The following is a 20,100-nucleotide window of genomic DNA, read 5'->3' as shown; positions in this document are numbered from 1 at the left end:
GTAGATTTTCATCTTCATTTTACTGTTTGCCTTTGAAGGATTCCCCCCCCACACCCCCCCACTCCCCCCACCCCAAGGGCAAAGATATATAATTATACAAAGATAAAGCTGCTCCTGGTAGCTAACTGGATTTTTACACAGCACTGCCTTGATTTCGGGGCTGAGAAGATTTTCACAGAATCACAGAATCACAGAATCCCAAGGGTTGGAAGGGACCTAAAAAGATCATCTAGTCCAACCCCCCTGCAAGAGCAGGGTAACCTACAGTACATCACACAGGAACTTGTCCAGGCGGGCCTTGAATATCTCCAGTGTAGGAGACTCCACAACCCCCCTGGGCAACCTGTTCCAGTGCTCTGTCACTCTTACAGTAAAGAAGTTCTTCCTGATGTTAACGTGGAACTTCCTATGTTCCAGTTTACACCCATTGCCCCTTGTCCTATCACTGGATATCACTGAAAAAAGCCTAGCTCCATCATCCTGACACCTACCCTTTACATATTTGTAAACATTGATGAGGTCACCCCTCAGTCTCCTCTTTTGCAAGCTAAAGAGACCCAGCTCCCTCAGCCTCTCCTCATAAATTTTATCATTAACACGTGTTATTCTGTTTTACTTTCTTCTGCGTAGCAGAGAAGCAGAGGTTGTTCAAAGCATGTCTTCACAGTTTCTCCTTTCCATGAGGAGGTATTTTGAAGATAACTTGGGAATAGGAAATACAGAAAAGTTTGTAGAAGGTGGAAAGCTTTCATAACACTGTGTGTACTACATCCATCTAGCTAGATAGATAGATAAACAGCTAGAGGAATATCCCACAATTTCTTCTGCAGAAACAGTTTCATGTTCTTTCCCTGCCAGTAGTCTGAAGAATGTTCTAAATGATGTTGTAACATCGACATGGCCCTTCCTGCAAAATAAGGGATTTGAGGACAGGATGGACCTGTGAGAAATGCAAAAGCTAGAGAATTCATGTCCTTTGAAAAGACAGAAGGCATGCTGCTTCTGTACTGTACGCAAACAAGACAAGTTGGGAGTGGTGGTGGTATTGAATTATGTTGCTTAAATAGGCAACATAAAATGAGAATGCATTTTGGGAGTGCAAGGGGATAAAAAAAAAAAAAAAAGCACACTTCAAACATTAATAACTTTGTAATTGTTGCCACAAATACATTTCTGATGATAGTACACTTCAATGCCATGAGTCAGTTACATCCGGAAAAAAAATCATTTACTTCAAGGGACTGGGATAGATGACATGGAAGTAATATGTTTCTTTCAAATATTTACCAAGTAATTTGGATATAAGGAAATGATCTTTGGTGACTGGAATGTATATTAAGATATTGTGTGAGTAACGCCTTTCATGGAGACCCACCCCTCTGTGATAAAGGATGACATGTCATGCTAGTTTAATAAAAAGTCATTTCTGACTGCAACTGTTACTCAGATAATTGCCACTTTCATCAGTGTCATAAAAAGAGCCAGCACGTACTCTGCTTCTCCTGAGATCTAAATCCAGCATGTCCAGTGGAGACAGACATGATATCAAAGCAGCGAGAGACCATACTCAGTTTTCTGAAAGCATGTGCATGAAACTTGGTACTGAGCAAGGCTTAATCTACATTGTGCATTTCAACAGTATGACCTCAGAGAGCAAGAATGAAACAATATTTGTTTCAGAGGGCTTTGGATCACTAGATTAAGCACCAGAGAAGGTGTTGCCACACAAGGAAGCATCTTTATTTTGGGACATATTTTTGGATGCATACACAATTTAGTGTTGGAGCACAGTTGTGTTTTAAAAGTATGATATTCAGCACAGTCTTCCCTATGCAAATATAACTGGATAACATGTTTCAAGACTTGTGTTGACACATGGCTATATACTTGTGCCTTTTCTGCCACAAGTGTTTCAATTTAACACCATTAATGTATGCCATTTAGACTCATGTGGTCTTCCAAAGGCTCTTTATATAACCATGTAAGGCATACCATACATATAAAACCTATACATTTTATGTAATGATATCGTGATTCAGCTTAATTATGCTAACATCCTGTCACAGAGCACCATGAGAAAGATTAATGCTATTAAAGATACTTTTTAAACAGAAGATGGAAATGCTACTTTACAAGAGCCAGGTGAGATTTTAAGAGGTTGTTTCACAAATCAGTGATTCAAACATTTAGTAGAATTGTAGCAGAGGTCCTACCAATTGATAGTTGTGTGCTTTCATCATGGAACAGCTTTTTCTTCAGGGATTAGCATCTCCTGCCTTATCTGTTCCATTTGGGACTCACTGGAGGAGACCTTTGCTTTGGGGCTAACACGTAAAATTAGCACTATAACATTTTGACCTGCTGTGAGTCACCATCTGTTCTTAAAATATTTAGAGCAGCAGGTGAGCCAAAACAGGAGAGAAAAAAACCAGTCCATTAAGTTTGATGCTTGGGGTATTTAGGCAGATTATGGGGCAGAGATTAAAATCCCTGATCAAATTTACATACAGCTGGTTTGACCGTTCATCTCCCCTGTCATATCTATGCTCCTAGTCATGCATATCTTTGCTATATGGGATAAATCAGTGTCTTTTGAAAAGAAAGGAGAATGAAGCCCTACCTCCAAATGTTCTTTCCTTTTGCCTGAAGTGAAACCAAAGTACTTTTTCTTTTTTTTTAATTATTATTTTTTTTAAAGATTTTAAATCAGGTTTCAAATAAAAGCTAGCCCTGAACCAAGCAATTTATTTCTTTGGAAAGAACAGCACACAAAGATCCCTTACACTCCTAATTCATCTTTCTTATATCACAAAACTTGAGTTTTCTTTAAAACATACCCATCTCCCTGGGATGCACTTACTAGGAGCCACACTAAGTGTCTGTGTATTCCATGATCCATTCAGAGTGAATAAGGTGGTTTGGGAGAGAGGGTCTCAGTAAAAATTTTCTGTGTAGGAAATGCTCTCCTGTTTTTAGTTTAACAGTAGAGAAGTTAGTTTGAAATCGAGGCCTATGGATAATGTACTGTCTGTTGCATATGGATCACTGTAAGAAACAGATGTTTGGGGGCCATTACCTAGAGAAAGGAAGTTTGATAAACTTATGTTGTATGCTTTGCAAAAGAAAAAGAAAAAACTGAACTTAACTTCTGTAGGTCTACTAATATATTTGTTCTAAAGCAAAGAGCAAGAGCCTGAATTGCTGCAGCATACGAAGAAGGTTTTGAGGCAGACTTTTCAAACTTGGAGTGGTTATACAACCATTTAATTCTTTAAACTGTCAAGAATTTAGGGGGTTTTTTAGACTTTTGAGAATGTACCTCTGTTTTTAATCTGAATGTATTTTTTGAATTTGCCAATAAATATTTATTAGCGTTTTATAGAAATAATTCTGAATATTTAGCATTATTAGGATATTTGTTCTCTGAGGAAGTTGAAGTCATTTCTATAGACCACATCTTTATTTAAAATATTGTAATGAATAATTCAATGTGATGTAAATGAAGATGTATACTGACCTTTTTAGAACTTATTTTCTTAAACAGAATCTATTCCACATTCTCAGATAAGGAAAAAGGAGCTGAATATTCTTTACAGCTTCTGAGAAGATGCTGCTGCTGTAAAACACTGATTTACTATCTGCTTTATTCAGTGAATTGTCTGACAGGAGATGAACCCATAGGATATATTGACTGTGTCTGGTTTCAATTTTGTTTTGTCTATAAAAAGTCAAAGCTTCCTATGAGCATTATCAGACAAAATAAATAATGTAAGAGAGATAATTATTTAATGAACTTGGAGTAACATGATTCAAGCCAAATACTCCAACAGATTTTGCCAAAGCTAATAAAACTCTTTTGCACCCTACTTATTATTTTTGAATAATCATCAACTTGTAAATTCTTAAGGTCATTTTTAAAACAAGTATTGAAGTTTGTTTCTTTGTACTCGTGAGTGCCTTAGTAGTTTTGACTGTTAATCACCATGCAATTGGCAACAAACTGATGTATAAAATATATAAAATTTATGAAATTATGAAATCATGGACTTCTGTCTGTGATTCCTGGTTGTAAGTGCTTTAGTGCATACAAAAGAACAACAATTTATTTATTTTTTTACATAACTGTTGGTCACTATATCAGAATTTACACAATATATATATGATATAGTTATAGGCATAAACAGCCATAAAACTCCTTTGCTTCATCCTAGTACATCCGAGTTCTTTCCCTGTTATATTCTCCCAACTTCCAGAGTGCTAACAAGGATAATGTAGGAGATCTTTGAAAACTTTTAGAAATTTCTGAACTTTTCCCATTACATTAAACACTCTTTTGGGAACTTCAAGGCTCTGATTTGCCACTCCTTCCAAAATGTTATGGAAATTTCAATGGAAAATTAATATATTTGGAATAATCCCTCTACTTGGAAACATACGATGAGCAAAATATAGAAAGCTAATGACAAAATAGTGTCTTGTTGCCATTTAAAATGCAATTTTGGAACAGTGTTTACTACCCACTGGGTTTCAGAAGGACTTAAAATGCAGTTAACTGTGGTTAACACAAACAAACACATTCATGAAATACAGATGTTCCTTTTCCTGGAAGATTGATAGCTGAGGATGACTTGGAGAACTTAATGTACTTCCTTGAGTTTAAGTACAAAACTTTAACACAAATAATTCTGAAAGTATTTGCTATAGCAATATGAATGCAAAACCCAATGAGTATGTTGGCAGAGTATACATGTAGTGGGAAACAAAAACATTTCATGGCAGCTATAAGTCTGAATAGGTGAGTCCCAATGTCAACTTTTAAGATTCAGAGCTATGCTCTAAGGCATTCTCAAATCCAAACTCCCTGTCTATGGAAGATGACAGGCATGGCCCTAGCCAAGGCTGAAGTCACCTTAACACTTGGGACCCAACAGAATTAAGCAGCAGTATAAACATAAATGGCTTGTGTTTATATCACTAACTGAAATGATTGCATTTCCTTACTGAAATTTCAGTACTGAACAACTACTTAATGTCTCATGAACAGCAAAATTAATGAAGTCTGCTTCTCTGTGGATTTTTGTCCTGTGTCCTTCATAGAAGTCCTATTCTTATTACTAATAATCTCCTGAATCCCTATTATTTTCTAAGAGTGGCAATAGCTTGAGTTCCCCTTTTATGTCCCTCAAATCTCCCCCAGATATTTAAGGATTCTCTAAGGCAATACATGCTCAGCATCTGCACCTGGCTGCCTGGTGTGTGCCTGCTGATAGGCAATTGAAATAGGCAACTGCTGCGTTCCCTCTTCAGCATTTCTCTCATCAGCAGGTCATCCCAGACGTCAGTTCTCCTGAAAACTCATTGAACTTTAAGTTTGTGTGATTTCTACCCCAACCTCAAAAATGTTCAAAAAATATTGCACAAAAATAAAGGACAGGTGGGCATAACAATTGCAAAAGCTTGTTTTCCTTAAACTTTATGGTTGAATAAAAAAAAAAAATAATAAAAAAAGATTTTATATTTGATTTGATTTTATATTTTATTCTTTGAAGACTATAGATCTTGAAGGCAAATCAAAAGAATCTGGCACAGCCATTTTCTTTGCCACCCTCAGGACTGGAAATGAGAACAGAAGGTTTAATTATAATTTTCAGGGGGTTTTGTTAATAACACATCATTCTCTTCTGTGCACAGAGGCACCAAAATAGTAGTGTTTGTGCAGCAGTGACAGTCCAAGATACAAACAGGGAAAGCTGTGCAGTTAGAAAGTCAGCCAAAGCATCTGGAAAAACTAGCAAGCATGCAAGTCTTTCTTGAGGTTTGAAATAGTGGCCATAAACTGCAGATTAAATACAGGTTGGAAGCAGTAGAGTTTGGCATAATAAAATTATACTTGAAGAAATGGTTCCCAGTTCTGTGCTCAACAGAAATGTACTGATTCTCTCTGTTTCAGATCTATGAAAGTTTGAATGCCTGTTCATTTATTGTTTTTCCCAGCCATATTAAGTGCTTAAAAAAATGCACAGCTTCTTAGGAACGTTCCTTGCTTCAGAGATATGTTTTGTATTCCACTTCCTTGGTTTTCTTCTCATATAAGCAAAGATTTTGTTTAAAAAGAAGTTGCCTTCGACAAGAAAAAAAAATCATTGTTAGTTTAGGCATTTTTAATCTGAGTTTCAGTATTGTAGCTCCTTATAGTAAGATTCTTTTTTTTTTTTTTTTCTAACTAATGTGGTAGCTTTCCTCATAATTTTATATTGCTTTTTATATTCCTCCAGTTCCCTTTTGCTGCAACTTCATTTCCTCTGGTCAGAAGAACAAACCACTTAGTGACAGATTCGTCATCTTAGTGTAACTGCTTTTGAAAAGGGAGAATGAAGTGTAAATGTGAAGAAGAAAAATTATTATTTCGGAATAGTTATGTATGGTGTCTGGAGTTTATATAGAATACATATGGTAACACATAATGTTAAAAAAACCCACATGTATTTCATCCTGAATAGGCTTCAATCTAAATAAGACAAGACAAATACAATTCAATAGAGCCGCAGTTCAAAGGGGAGTCACCCTAGGTTGCCAGCATTGGGAAAAAGGAAGAAAGGATTTCCTGAAAATCTTATTTTAAAGGGGGACAGCTGATAACAACAGCATTATATCCTCTGTGAATCAGAAACCATGTAGACTGCAAAGAAAGGTACTTTGGTCGGTATATGAACACCTATGCTTCAACTTCTACCTTCTGGATTTTAGGGAGACAAACTGTCTTTTAAGTAGTCACTGTAGAGCATTCCTGAGACAAGTGTCAATGAGCAGCGGTGAAAGAGGATATCAGAGACAAACCACTGACTGCTCTGGTATGACACTGACAAAGACACTAGAACAGGAGAGACCGTGTGTGACAGTCACAGGGCAAAGAAAGAAGGTTAGGAGGTGGAAAGGATCGAAGGAACAGATAGTAAACAGTGAAAACATACAGAAGAGTATGTCAGCTGTAGACAGGGTTTATGCAGGCGAGGAACAAGTTTTTTGTGTTTTAGGAAGCATTCATGAAGCCAAATATGCATGTGAATGTAATCAAAGCAGTAGGTGAGAGATACAAAAGCATCACCAGGGGAAAGCTTGAGGAGCAGGACTTCACACTGGAAGACTGATGTCAAAGCAAGATATCACCAGTATTGTCTACAACCAGTATTTACAGGGACTTACATAGGAAATCCTCTACTTGAGAAACAGTATGACAAAATAGTGTGTAACAAAGGAGAAGCCAACTATTAATATCTTCCCATATTTAACTTTGCGTCTTCTCTGAGACTCACCACAAACTACTGTATTTCAATTCTTGCAGACTAAATACTTTGTTATAAGTATCACTTTATGGTCTCTGAGGCAATAGGCTGATAACGTGCCTTTGAAACATAAACTAGCGTACTCAGCATAGCTAAATGTGGCACATCTTCTAAGCCTCTAGCAATAGTGAGCATCAAATATCTGCTCAGGTAGGCCAGTTAAAACAAAAGAATGGAGTATATAAATGCTGCAACTGAGGATCACTCACAGATGCTTACCCAGTAGATCTTATATACAGAAGAGGATTTTAAACTAAAAGCCTTGTTTTGGTTGTGGCAGAAACTTGACAACAAAGGAATGGTCCATTCTTCTTTAGAAGTTAAGACATGAGATATCCACATTTAACTTGATTTAAACTCTTTAACCTTTTATATTGTATAGCACAATTCTGTTTTGACTTAACTGTCTCAATGACAACTAGGTTTAACACTATATGAAATATGTTATAGAACGTGACTGTCCAGTATTCCCATTGAAGGATGTGCAAATATAGCATCAACCTATTAATATCTTGTAATTGGAAAGTGATTTTCCACTGATAACCTGAACTCTCCTTTCCAATATTAGCTAACCTGCACGACTCCTACCTGGAATGTATTAGTAGACTCATTGTAGAGATAATCAAACTGGAGCACAGAAAGCTATGACCAGTAATTAATATGTATAGGTAAAATATATTGATGGCTTTATTATTGTATAAAAGTTCTATCAGTTACAACAATAACATCTAGTTGTTTTGCCAACTTTTTTCTAGGGTTTTGGTAGCCCATCAGGTGAACATTGGCTGGGAAATGAATTTATCTTTGCAATAACAAGTCAGAGGCAATATTCTCTAAGAATTGAATTAACGGACTGGGAAGGAAACCGGGCATATTCACAGTATGACAGATTTCACATAGGAAATGAAAAGCAGAATTACAGGTAAGAATCTCTTGAAATTCTTCTGACTCTGCTGAGTGACAAATATTGTTCATTTTTTGCTTGGTAAATATAAGAAAGGACAACAATATGATACGGATTTTCATCAAAAATGAATAGAAAGGGTAAAAATTAAATGGAAATGTAATTTCTCAGTGATGGAAGGATAGAGTAAATGTAACATATCTAAGAACAATGGATGATCTATTAATCATGCTGGCTGGTATAACTGATAAAAAACATGCATAACTTTAATCACATCTGAGACTATCAGAACTCAAACCTGATTAAATAGGAAAAGGATATGGATTCTTCATTACAACTTGAAGGATTTTTACCTCAAAAGCATAAAACTGAAATAATGAACATGGGAATAAAAGACAAAAAAATGTCACTAAAACATTTGATATTTCCAAGCTAAAAATTCCGTGTAAGTGAAGACAAAAAACAGAATACTGGATCTTATTGTGAGGAGATTCTAAACACAAAACACAGTGTCAGGTACTAGGTAGCCTTGATTCATCATCATCAACAGCATGCCATTTATTATAGTTCAAAAAAAAAAAAAAAAAAAAAAGCATAAAATTAAAACCTTTTTCCAATAACATTTTTCCCATATTTTCTTTTAAAAATGAAAAAATAGGAAACTTAAATCTGTTTATTAAAAAAAAAACAACCAAAATAATAACTCAAAGAAGAACTTAGAGACACAACAGATATGTATGACCTTAGTGATTTCATTGTATGTGATCTTTTTAAATCATTTCTTCATCTGAGCAGTATTGGATAAATGCTGAGAAAAGATCATGAAACTTAAAAAACATTCTAAATTATTTATTGCAGCACATCTAGTTATCGTAAGACTTAGGATAGAACCAAAGATATTTTAAAAATAAACACTTAAGTCATAGAGTGTGAAACTAGGTTCGTATTCTGATTTTTAAATACAAGTAACTTGGTTCTCAGAAATACTCAGGGTTCTTGTAAGAGGGCACTACTGCATAATGTAGAAGTGCAAAAGCTACATTTAGAAGCAATCTGTATTGGTTTAAATCCTGTATAAAACAAGGCAGACAAAAGACAGCTCTGTCCTCCATTGCTCCAGCAGTGCTGTGCCTGGCACTGCCCATGGCATTTTCAGCAGGTATTGGGAAGGTGAAGCACCCATACTGAGGCACTTTTAGGCAATGAATAAATATAAGTAAAGGAAATTTCTCAAAACAGAGGTTGGAAGTATTTGTACAAAACATAACATCAGCAGTGTAAAATTGGGTGATGTGGGACCTTAAACATTGGTAGAAGATGTTAAAAAATGTAAGGAAAGGATGGGACAAATACTTGTCAACTGAGGAAAAATTTCAAAGGACAGTTAGGCATAGCTCTAAAAATTATGATGAAAATCCAAAGACGCAAAGAATATTAATCAGAGGGTGAATTATGGTGGTTGAATTTCCTAAGAAGACAATGTCTTTTTTGCTCACATTTATTCCGAACTGGATAGGGACAACATGTGCTGTTAAGGAATTGGAAGGATGTTGACAATTTAACTTCTGTTAAAGCTTATGTTAAGGGAGGATTTCTTTTCAGGATTCACCTTGGATCATTCATGGCAAAATAACAAGAGAATTCCTTATTTTATTTCAAAATGCTAGACTGCATTTGCAGTAAGATAGTAGAGCAACTTGGAAATGCTTAAAGGATTTCTGCTCATCATAGGCCCATGAAACATGGCAAGGAGTTTTGGGAAGGGCTGCACTGTCATCCCTCCAACAGTCTGGGAATTCTGTTGCAGACTGTGGCAGATGAAAATTCTTCCTGCTGAACAAGAAAAAATAAAAGAGATGTCTTCCAAAAGTGTATAAATTAAATGAGAGTATACAGGCCTCAAAAGTACAATGTTAAGTAACAGTGATAAATTCTGCTACCTATGTTCAAGTCACTTTTCCACAAAAATCGGAAAGAATTTGACTTGGACAAATGACTGCAGTTTTGGTTCCTGTCCTACTCCGTAGTCCAATAAAAGGGTAGAATGAGTTCCACTTATGCTGTCTGTGTGGCCTTCTTACAGTACAAGTGAATTTTCTTTGTCTGAGGATCAGGGAATCTGTTCCATTCACATTATTCTGGAATAAACAGAGTGGAAAACATAAAGAGGTATAAAGGCTCTGTCCATCTCTGTTGGCCTTTTATTTCTACTCAAACATATCTGAATATTAAAAGAAAATACCTGAGTACATGGCAACAGTTCTGGACATCATGATGAGTAAGCCACATGCAAATCTATTTTTTTTTTTTTTTAATGCTTGTCAAATGCACTTGTGTTTAGTACAGACAGATCTATGTCCAGCAGACATTTTTCAGGCTAAAATTATGTTGGGATCTTTAAGAAAGCATTACAAGAACATAACCTATGACATAAAAACTCTTTATTTTGCTTGCCAGCATTACTATCTGTGATAGAAGCAACTCCAGAAGGCAGGCAAAATAAAAGCCTGATTATTGAGACTTAAACAGCTGGCTACCCTTCAGAGAATGCTGTTTTCTCTTTATCTGAGAAGCTGACATTAAGAATTTAAATGATTCCTCTGAAGCTGAAAATCATGGTTCACAACCTCCTGCTCGCAGTGCCTTTTCTACACAACCGCCAGGGCTTTTCCATGTTTGCTTTCAATACCTCAAACACAGAACAAAAACAAAAAACAAACAAAAAAAAAAAGCTTTTCAAAGCTTTAGTTGCTGTTAATTTGAAATAATATTGCCAAACAAACATACCCTCTTCTTTTGGAAGCTATTAGGATTTTCTGCTAGTGACCCACATTAAAATGCTGCTTGCAAAAAGAAGTAATTATAGGCTGACTGCACTCTACATTAGTTTTAAATAACACAAGTTCACTAAGAAATAAGAACCAGTAAAGAGACAACTTTCCAAGCTAGTCTGGGCAGTAGGTCAAGGTGATCTGAAATAGAGGGTATTGAAATGAAAGGGAAAGCTCAGGAAGTGGAACATCTTTCATTTATGCTATCTGAGTATGTTGTACATTTGGAAGATATACATGCACACAAACAATGTTTGAATATAATAAATTAAAAAAAAAAAAAAGAAAAAGGAAAAAAATACCATGAAGGGATAAAATGTGTCTGAGAAAATATGGAAAATTATTTTCATGCTGTTTTTCCAAAATCCAGCCCCAACAGTATGCAAAGTTCGATTCAGTCTGGATAACTCCCAATTGGTGATTTCAGAAGGGTTCTGTTTTTCCTCTGGTTGTTTGTATTCTCTTTACAACTTTTTATTAACCTAAATAATCTATGATGAAAAAGGTTAATGTTGAACACATGTATATTAAAAATATATTTGTTTCTCTTTTAAAATAAGATAGCTCCAAAAGGGTTTCTGGGAATGCAGAATAAAACCTATTTATCCTAGATGATGGTCGAATAGAAGAAAGTTGAGGAGATGGATACCAAAGCAGTAAATGTATAATGATAAGTGATAACTGAAATAGGAAAATCAGCGCTGCACCACATGTGAAAGCTTCAATAGCATAGAAGTATCTAAGTAATTAATTTCCTTTAGAACATCTTTAGGCTTCTTATCTGCACAAAATGGTTACACAGAGGGCTGTTTGTAAATGTGATGAAAGCTATTTCTGTCAGTCTCTTTGAAGTCTTTCTTACACTATGGCAAGTAAAATCTCCATAGAGTAAGAAAAATCAGATCTTACAAACAGAATTTAGTGCAGTATTTCTTAATTTAAGTCAAAGGAGTTATTCACATTTTATATACTATAAAAATGTAAGTTGAAAGAGACTTCTAGCAGACACACAGCCTCTCCTCTTTTCCTTTGTAGACTCTACCTAACCCATTCTTGATAGCTAGCTGACATTGCTCAATGTTCTTAGGAGCTGTATAGGTATGACACTCTACTGCTCTGACTTCTGTCCTCAGACCTTCCAGAATTAAACACGAAAAGTAACCACATGTTGGGATTTCAGGCACCACACTTCATAATCCCACACTCTATTCAATCAAAACAGATATACTGATGCCGTATTTTGAACAGCAGCAATTTCAGTCTGTATGCACATCGGGTTTTGCTATTCATGATGCAGAAGCAGCACTTCCAAGCAAGGCATGGGATGGACAATGGGGGAAAAATAATTTTTAATTGGCTGAGCTATTTGTACCTCAAAACCCTTAGAGAGTACACCCTCACCTGCCTAGACAATATATTCCAGTATTTAGTTATTCTTTTACTTAGAAAAGCTTTCCATTGCTGCCATGACTCACTACCACTGCTCCTATCCATGGAGGAATATGATTAAAGATGAGGCAGCACTGCTGAGGTGAGCAAAACTTTGGAATTGCTGTAGATATAGGTCAAAACTGGTGATGGACGGAGAGCATCCTAATTTCTGTGAATTAATCATGGACTTTAGGCGATGGCTGGTCTTTGGTACTTTATGCAGAATAGTCTTTATATTGGAACCAGCATCAGACAGAGATTAGTAAATCTTACAACAAAATGAAAGAGGGCATAGATACATTGTTAGCAGATCAAGCAAGAGACAGTTTGATAGAATATCATTTATGAAGAGAAAAATCAGACTTATGGTCCTTCATATGCAAGAAGTTAATGGAATTTGTTGTTAACAGGAGAGAGAGTCATTGAATTGGTTCAAATTACTTGAAACCACTGACATGGTCTTGTGATTCATACAAATTAGGGAGCACAGTTTCCAAGCTCTACAAAACACTGTGTCTCTCCAGCCTTTGCTTTCGGAAACCAGATCAGTTGTTGAATGTAAACGAAAAACATTAACTTTTATGGGAACTGATGGTAGAGAGGTTTTAGTTCACTGAGTACTGAATTTTTAGTTCTTGCTTATTTAAGAGTTTGTATATTTAGTTTCATCAATAGTACTATTTCTATCTGTTTTCTTAGGCAAACTAGGTAGGTAGTCTGGAGCCAGAGGCCTTGATGTAATGTTAATCTTTGACTTTTTTTTTTTTTTTTAAGGTGGAAACTATTGATTTATTTAATCACCATTGTTGAACTAATGCTGGAATTTCATATGAAAATTTCTCACCTTCTGTAAAGAAAAATTTTCTTCCGTACAGTCTTTTAAATTGTATGAATAGAACTGCTGTAATCAATAATAAAGGAAGTATTATTTCAGAGCATGACTTTTATGGGGACAGCTGGGTTTATGTGTCTTTAATTTAAAATATGTTCCACACATTGTTGCTATTGCAGAAGCAGGACATTAACAGGCTATTAGGATACCACTTTGGTGTAGCAAACCTCATTTTTAAGTGTTAGTTTGGTTCTTTGTTACCACCCAGCCTTTTTGGTAATGCATTTGCGATAAGTAACATAGTTTCTTCTTTTTCCATTTGAGTAGTTTAGATAAAACTGACTTGTAAGTTTTTCTGAACCATCTGCCTAGCTTCATCTGTGTTACTTGTGTCACAGTAAAGCTTCAAAGGGTCTATTCTTAGGTGGGGAAGGAAAATGCAATGGAGGACACATAGAATAGGATCCTCTGAAACCCAGTCCTGTGCCCAGACCCTGGTACTTTTCTTGCCAACTTTGAAAACTACAAAATAACTCAAGAAACAGACATGGTACGAAAATTTAAACCCATAGTAATTCAGTTTCCTTTGGAAGCTTGAAATTCAATTTGCAAAACTACTTCAGAGGGAATATCCATGCAAAATCCTATTAAGAGACAGGATGATATCTGTGGTATGCATACTTTCCCTTATTTGAAAATATATTGCATTTTTTTTCACAAAACAATGATCTAAAATAGATAATAAAGATGTAATGTCTCTATGTATATATAAATATCCAGCTGAAATAACTTTATTCTACTTAAGAACACCGTCAGTCTAATAATATTTCATTAAGTCCAAATACTAGAAGTGCAGGGATTCAATCCAATGCCCATTAAGCAGAGGTCTTTCTGGAACGAGGCCACTGTTGTTACTAAAGCTCAGTGGCAGTTTACACACTATCTCCAAATGTAAGCAGAAATGAAATATAACATTTTCTCTGACTAAATGAAAGTTGATGCATATATACTTGTGGAGTTTATGAATATTAAAAATGAACTTAATCCATTTAAATCCCTATGTATTCTATGCATTCACAGCTAATAATTTCCCATCTCTAATTACATAAAGCTAATTTATAGTTCACTATGCAATAGCCATGACTACCTTGAAGCAGGAACAGAGGTTTTCTTCTTCTGTGTTAAGGAATAAAATAAGAATGCAGTGAGGTGTTTCTGGCTATACTGAAACACAGTTGAAGTGTTATGAAGATGGTGCGTGGACTCCTGAGGTAATAGCAGCTAACAGTGAAACACCGGTGAAATACCTCAAAGGAACTGAGGAATATTCCTCTAAGAAGGTGATATGGCATACAGCCCAGCTGAAGTGCCTATACACCAAACGCACGCAGGGCAAGCCACAAACAAGAGGAGTCTGAAGCTACAGTGTTGCTAGAAAACTATGACATAGTTGCCGTTACTGAAACTTTGTGGGATAAATCCCGTAACTGGAGTGCAGCAATCAATGGCTACAGGCTGTTCAGGGAGGACATGCAAGGAAGGAAGGGCAGAGACACCTCCCTTTATGTCAAGGAATGGATAGAGTGTGAAGAGTGTGAAGAGTTGCCTCTGAAGAATAGCCACTGCAGGTTGGAAGCTTATGGGTAAGAATCAGAGCCCAAGGCAACAAAGGAAACCTCATGGTTGCTGTCTGCTGCAGGCTTCCTGATCAAGGGGAACCTATTGACAAAACCTTCTTACTCCAGCTACTGGAGTCGTTGCACTCTTAAGCTCTTGTCCTGCTTGGTGACTTCAACCACCCTCACATCTACTAGAAAAGTAGCTTGGCGAGCTATAGGCAATCCAGGAGACTCCCGGAAATCACTGAGGATAACTTCTTAAGCTGGGTAATAGACAGCCCTACCAGTGGGGGTGTGATACTGGACCTGTTGGTCACCAACACAAGTGAACTAATAGGTGACGTCAAGATTAGAGGCAGCCTAGGCTGTAGCTGGTCAAGGAGTTAGTCAATAGGACCCCCTGGGAGATTGCCCTTAGGGCCAAAGGAGGAGATCAGAGCTGACAGATCTTTAAGTACATTTTCCAAAGAGCACAAGAGCTCTCAATCGTCAGGTGTAAGTAATCAAGTAAGGAAGGCAAGAGACTCATATGAATGAGTTGAAACCTGCTGGTCAAACTAAAGGGCAAGAAGTAAATGCACAGGCAGTAGAAACAGGGACAAGTATTCTAGTAAGAGTACAAGGAAGCTGCCTGGCTGCGCAGGGATGGGGTCAAGAAGACCAAGGCATCGCTGGAGCTGAACTTGGCAAGACATGCAAGGAATAATAAGGGCTTCTAACAGGTACATCAGCCAGAAAAGGAAGGTCAGCTGAGGAACCTGAGCATACATAAGTCTGTAGGACCTGACACGATGCATCCCAGGGTTCTGAGGAAATCGGCTGATGTAGTTGCCAAGCACTCTCCATGATATTTGAAAAGTCATTTCAGTCAGGTGAAATCCCTTGTGACTGGGAAAGGGAAACATTGTATCCATTTTGAAAAGGGAAGAAAGGAGGACCTTGGGAACTACCAGTCTGTCAGCTTCACCACTGTGCCTAGGAAAATCATGGAACACATCCTCGTAGAAGCTAAGCTCATGTGCAGGGACAGTGAGGTGATGCAAGGCAGCCAGCATGGCTTCACCAAGGGCAAGTCCTACCTAGTGGCCATGTATGGTGGAGTGACAACATCAGTGGACAAGGGAAGAGATATGGATGTCATCTTTCTGGATTTCTGTAAGGCCTTTGACACAGTTCCCCTCAAAATCCTTCTCTCTAAATTGGAGAGATAGGGATTTAATGTTGGGTCATTCAACGCATGAGCAATTGGTTAGGTGGTCACACCCACAGTTTAGTGGTCAATGAGTCAATGTCCAGAGGGAGACTGGTGATCACCAATATTAGAACCAGTGTTGATTAGTATCTTTATCAATAACATAGGCAGTGGGATCAAGTGCACACTTAACCAGTTTGCAGATACTATCAAGCTGAGTGATGCAGTTAATATACCAGAGGTGTATTAGTTAATTAGTTAATACACCAGAGGAGGGCCAGAAAGAACCTCATGAGGTTCAACAAGGCCAAGTGCAAGGTCCTGCACCTGAATCAAGTGCCAACTATATAGACATATACACCTATATGTATATAGAAAGCCAAGTATATCCTGGGCTGCATCAAAAGGGACATGGCCAGCAGGTCAAGGGAGGTGATTTTTCCCCTTGAGTACTGCATTCAGCTCTGGAGTCCTCAACACAAGGAAAACATAGACCTTTTTCATAAGGAGGGTCCAGAGAAGAGTCACAAATAATCAGAGAGCTGGAGCACCTCTTCTATATGAAGAAAGGCTGAGAGAATTGGGATTGTTCAGCTCAGAGAAAAGAAGGCTCTGAGGAGACCTCAGAGGAGCATTTCAGTACTTAAAGCAGGGTCATAAGGAAGTCAGAGACAGATATTTTAGTAGGGACTGTTGTGATAACGCAAGGGGAAATGGTTTTAAAGTAAAAGAGGGGAGATTTAGACTAGATATAAGGAATAAACTTTTTTATGATGAGGGTGGTAAAAAACTGGAACAGGTTTCTCAGAGAGGTGGTAGATGATCCATCCCCAGAAACATTCAAAACCAGGTTGGATAGGTTCCTGAGCAACCTTGTCTAGTTGAAGATGTCCCTATCAACAGCAGGGAGGGTTGAATTAGGTAACCTTTAAAGGTCCCCTCCAATCCAATCTATTCTATGGTTCTGTGATTCTATGATACTAAGTACTGTAAATGAGTTACTGAATAGATACGTGAATAGTGGGAGAGAATGATGGGAATGGATACAAGAGGGATGGTGTGCAGATCCTGAGGGGAGGAGGGGAAGGGTCTTTTGGGTAGTGAATTGGGGAGTAGTAGAGCACTTTCCCCCATCCCATGCCCATTTTGTGGGAAGTTAGCTGGGGTGGTTGCCAGCACCAAAGCATTTTCTACTCGTATTCCCTCCAAAAAGCAAGAAAATGGGTTCACTTTATCAAAACAGGACCTCCATGAAGGGGTATGTAATTCTTTGCTACCCCTCTGAAACTTCATTACTGGAAGCTCTGCAAAATCTAGTCACTGTCTGCCATGTTCGAGTGAAAAAAAGAGCACAGGTTGCAGCCATGAAAGCCCAGGTGTACCAAACCCAGCTACAAATGACATTCAATACCAAACTATATCTGTCCATATGAAGCATAATAATTGGTTTTCCTAATGTTAGAAATTATTACAGAACTATCAATGAGATATTGTACTACTATAGCTCACTGAAATGTCTCTTTCACATGACAGAAAGATATTGATAATTACTTTTCTTAGCTCATAACTTAAATATCATTAAAAGTATTTTATTTGGAAATGTATTACGTGGTTCATTTTAGGTGTCATGGCACAATCAATTCCATACACAGAAGATGTATTATTTAATCTGAAAAAGTTAGGTATTGCCAAATTTCGTCATTATACTTCTGTCTTAAACAGTTCTATGCAAAATGAAAGGTGCCATTAGTCTTCATGACCTTTAGATAGAGACTATCTACATATACAGTTAGAGTAATATACTTACAAGAAGACAAACGTCCTCATCTTTCTGAATCAATTAATCTTAAGTATTAACTGTATTTCATGCAAATAAATATCTCTTTTTTACTGAAGTGAAATGATGTTCATGTATGCAAGATCAGTTCAGAAATAATACATCATTTTACAAATAGTGTTAAAAAACACTATTAAGAGCTCCTAATGTTTCTTTTTGTGTTTTATTTGGTCACAGATGTGCTACAGCTTTTTACTGCAACAATGTCTAGGATATGGAGGGAAACCAACAAAGGCATTCCCTAAATTCTGGGAAAGTCTACTTGATATTTTATAAAAGTACAAGATATACATTGGTTATACAGTAACCTTACTCTCCAAGAGGAAAGCAAAGCCTCCTGTGTGTGTTACTCAGAATATGTCTGATACAACAACCTCATCATTTTTGTGTATGCCCTTAACTCATCAATAAGAGGTGGATATTTATTAGTCTATTTTCATTACTAGATCTTTAGAGCCATCTCTAAATTGTTATTGTCTTCTGTCTTGCTTTTCTCTATCTTTTTCGCTCAACTGGTCAATATTCAGTTGCCTTCCCCAGATTAATGTATTTCCTTCACCAAAACTGGATAACTCTTCCCCATATATTTATTTTTATGCACCTGCAGAACCCACCTTCCAGGGGGTTGATAGGCTATTGATAAGAAATTTTCAGTAACTACATTTTATAGTGTTCTTATGTTTCTAGAATCCTTTTTTTCCTTTGGTTTATCAGGGCTTTTCAACCACATAGCTGGAGAGAAACTTGTTTTCCAGTATATTCTGCCTCAGCTATCACTATGGAACATAGTGGGCATGGCATTATCTCCTCCTCCAGGCTCATAGATTCATTTTTTAAGAAAAAGAAAATGTATGAGTAAGAACAAAAGTATTTCATTTTCCCATAAAGCTTATCTAAAATAAAATAAACATGTTAATTCAAACTACTGATTACTTGAGGCAGCAAAAAAATGGTTTGTAACAGTTTACTAGATTTAAACATCACCCTGGATTTAATGAATTTAAGTGCTTATTCACAAATCAGACATAGTTTCATACAGGTAGGTGAGATAAAGATTTTCAGTGCTAACATTAAAGCCCTAGGATTTTCAGTGCTAACATAGGCCCTAAGAACAGACTGCAGAACCCTATCTGAGACACTCGATTCTCTGTGCATGCCTGGGGAGAGATAAGCTCCTTAGACAGAAGCCAAATCAGGCAACGCACAGAGCAGACAGCTGCCAAGAGTTAACCATTAGGATATTCTGAAAATAGCAAGGCATCCATTTATATCCACTGACGGTTCACAGCCCACAGCCTGAAGGTAGGAGACAATGCCCTGTCTTACTCAGGAAAGAAATGAAAGACCCTAGGTTAATGCATTCGTTTGCCAGAGAGGATCCAGACCATACTTATTGATTCCTAAGAAAAAGCAGCAATCTTTCTGCAGGGGAACAAGCTAGTTGATGAAACTCTGATACAGTGCAGAGAAGAATTCACCACTCAGGGAATGAGTAGGTACCAGGCAGTTGTCAATGAGGTGGGAGAGGGAATTCTAAAATTATGCTTCCCGATCCATGGATTAAGTCTCATTTTGAATTAAATAGAGTTTGATTAAATGACACAATATGTTATAAATCAGTGAGGACTACCCCTGAAGTCTGAACATTTTAAAACAATCCTGCTACAGACTTACATTTGTACTCCCACTAAGGCTCAGTCAATCTTGAGCAACTTTTTGCAGCAGGACAGGACATATGTTGCTGGTTATAGCACCATTGTGAGGGGAGCTTTTTGGTTTTAAACCTTCCTCTTCCTGAGTGAATAGAAACCATAACTCCTACATGCTGGGGAAGCATTCAGATCAATAAGTTGTTACATGAAGAGTAGAGAGTAACAACTATTGGCAGCTCAACCACTATTACTTGGTAAACATCTCTATAGAAAAAAGTCTTAGTAGACTTGTGTGAGAGCAGTATCATGTAAAGCAAGAATAGCACAGTGAAATCCTGCTCAGGGCTACTGCATGGACACACGTCTCAGAGAACTCTAACACGTGTAAGTATAGGCAGTAAAAAAATACCTGTGGAAACTCGGTAAGATTTCACCAGCTGGAGATTTCACCAGCTATTC

At 37.1% G+C, this 20,100-nt stretch overlaps 1 protein-coding gene across 1 annotated transcript in view; it reads left to right on the top strand.

Annotated features, from left to right (window-relative positions):
• ANGPT1 (angiopoietin 1) overlaps window positions 1-20,100 on the top strand; it is a 168,885-nt gene that overhangs the window by 119,254 nt on the left and 29,531 nt on the right. Inside the window, exon 7 of the mRNA XM_065668804.1 lies at window positions 8,099-8,265. Within this exon, the coding sequence (XP_065524876.1) occupies window positions 8,099-8,265 (167 nt within the window). The remainder of the gene's footprint in view (window positions 1-8,098; window positions 8,266-20,100) is intronic.

Source organism: Lathamus discolor, chromosome 2 (assembly GCF_037157495.1).
Source record: "Lathamus discolor isolate bLatDis1 chromosome 2, bLatDis1.hap1, whole genome shotgun sequence".
Classification (NCBI taxonomy): domain Eukaryota; kingdom Metazoa; phylum Chordata; class Aves; order Psittaciformes; family Psittacidae; genus Lathamus; species Lathamus discolor.
Note: the sequence above shows the minus strand (reverse complement) of the source record. Positions and strands in the feature narration are given on the sequence as shown.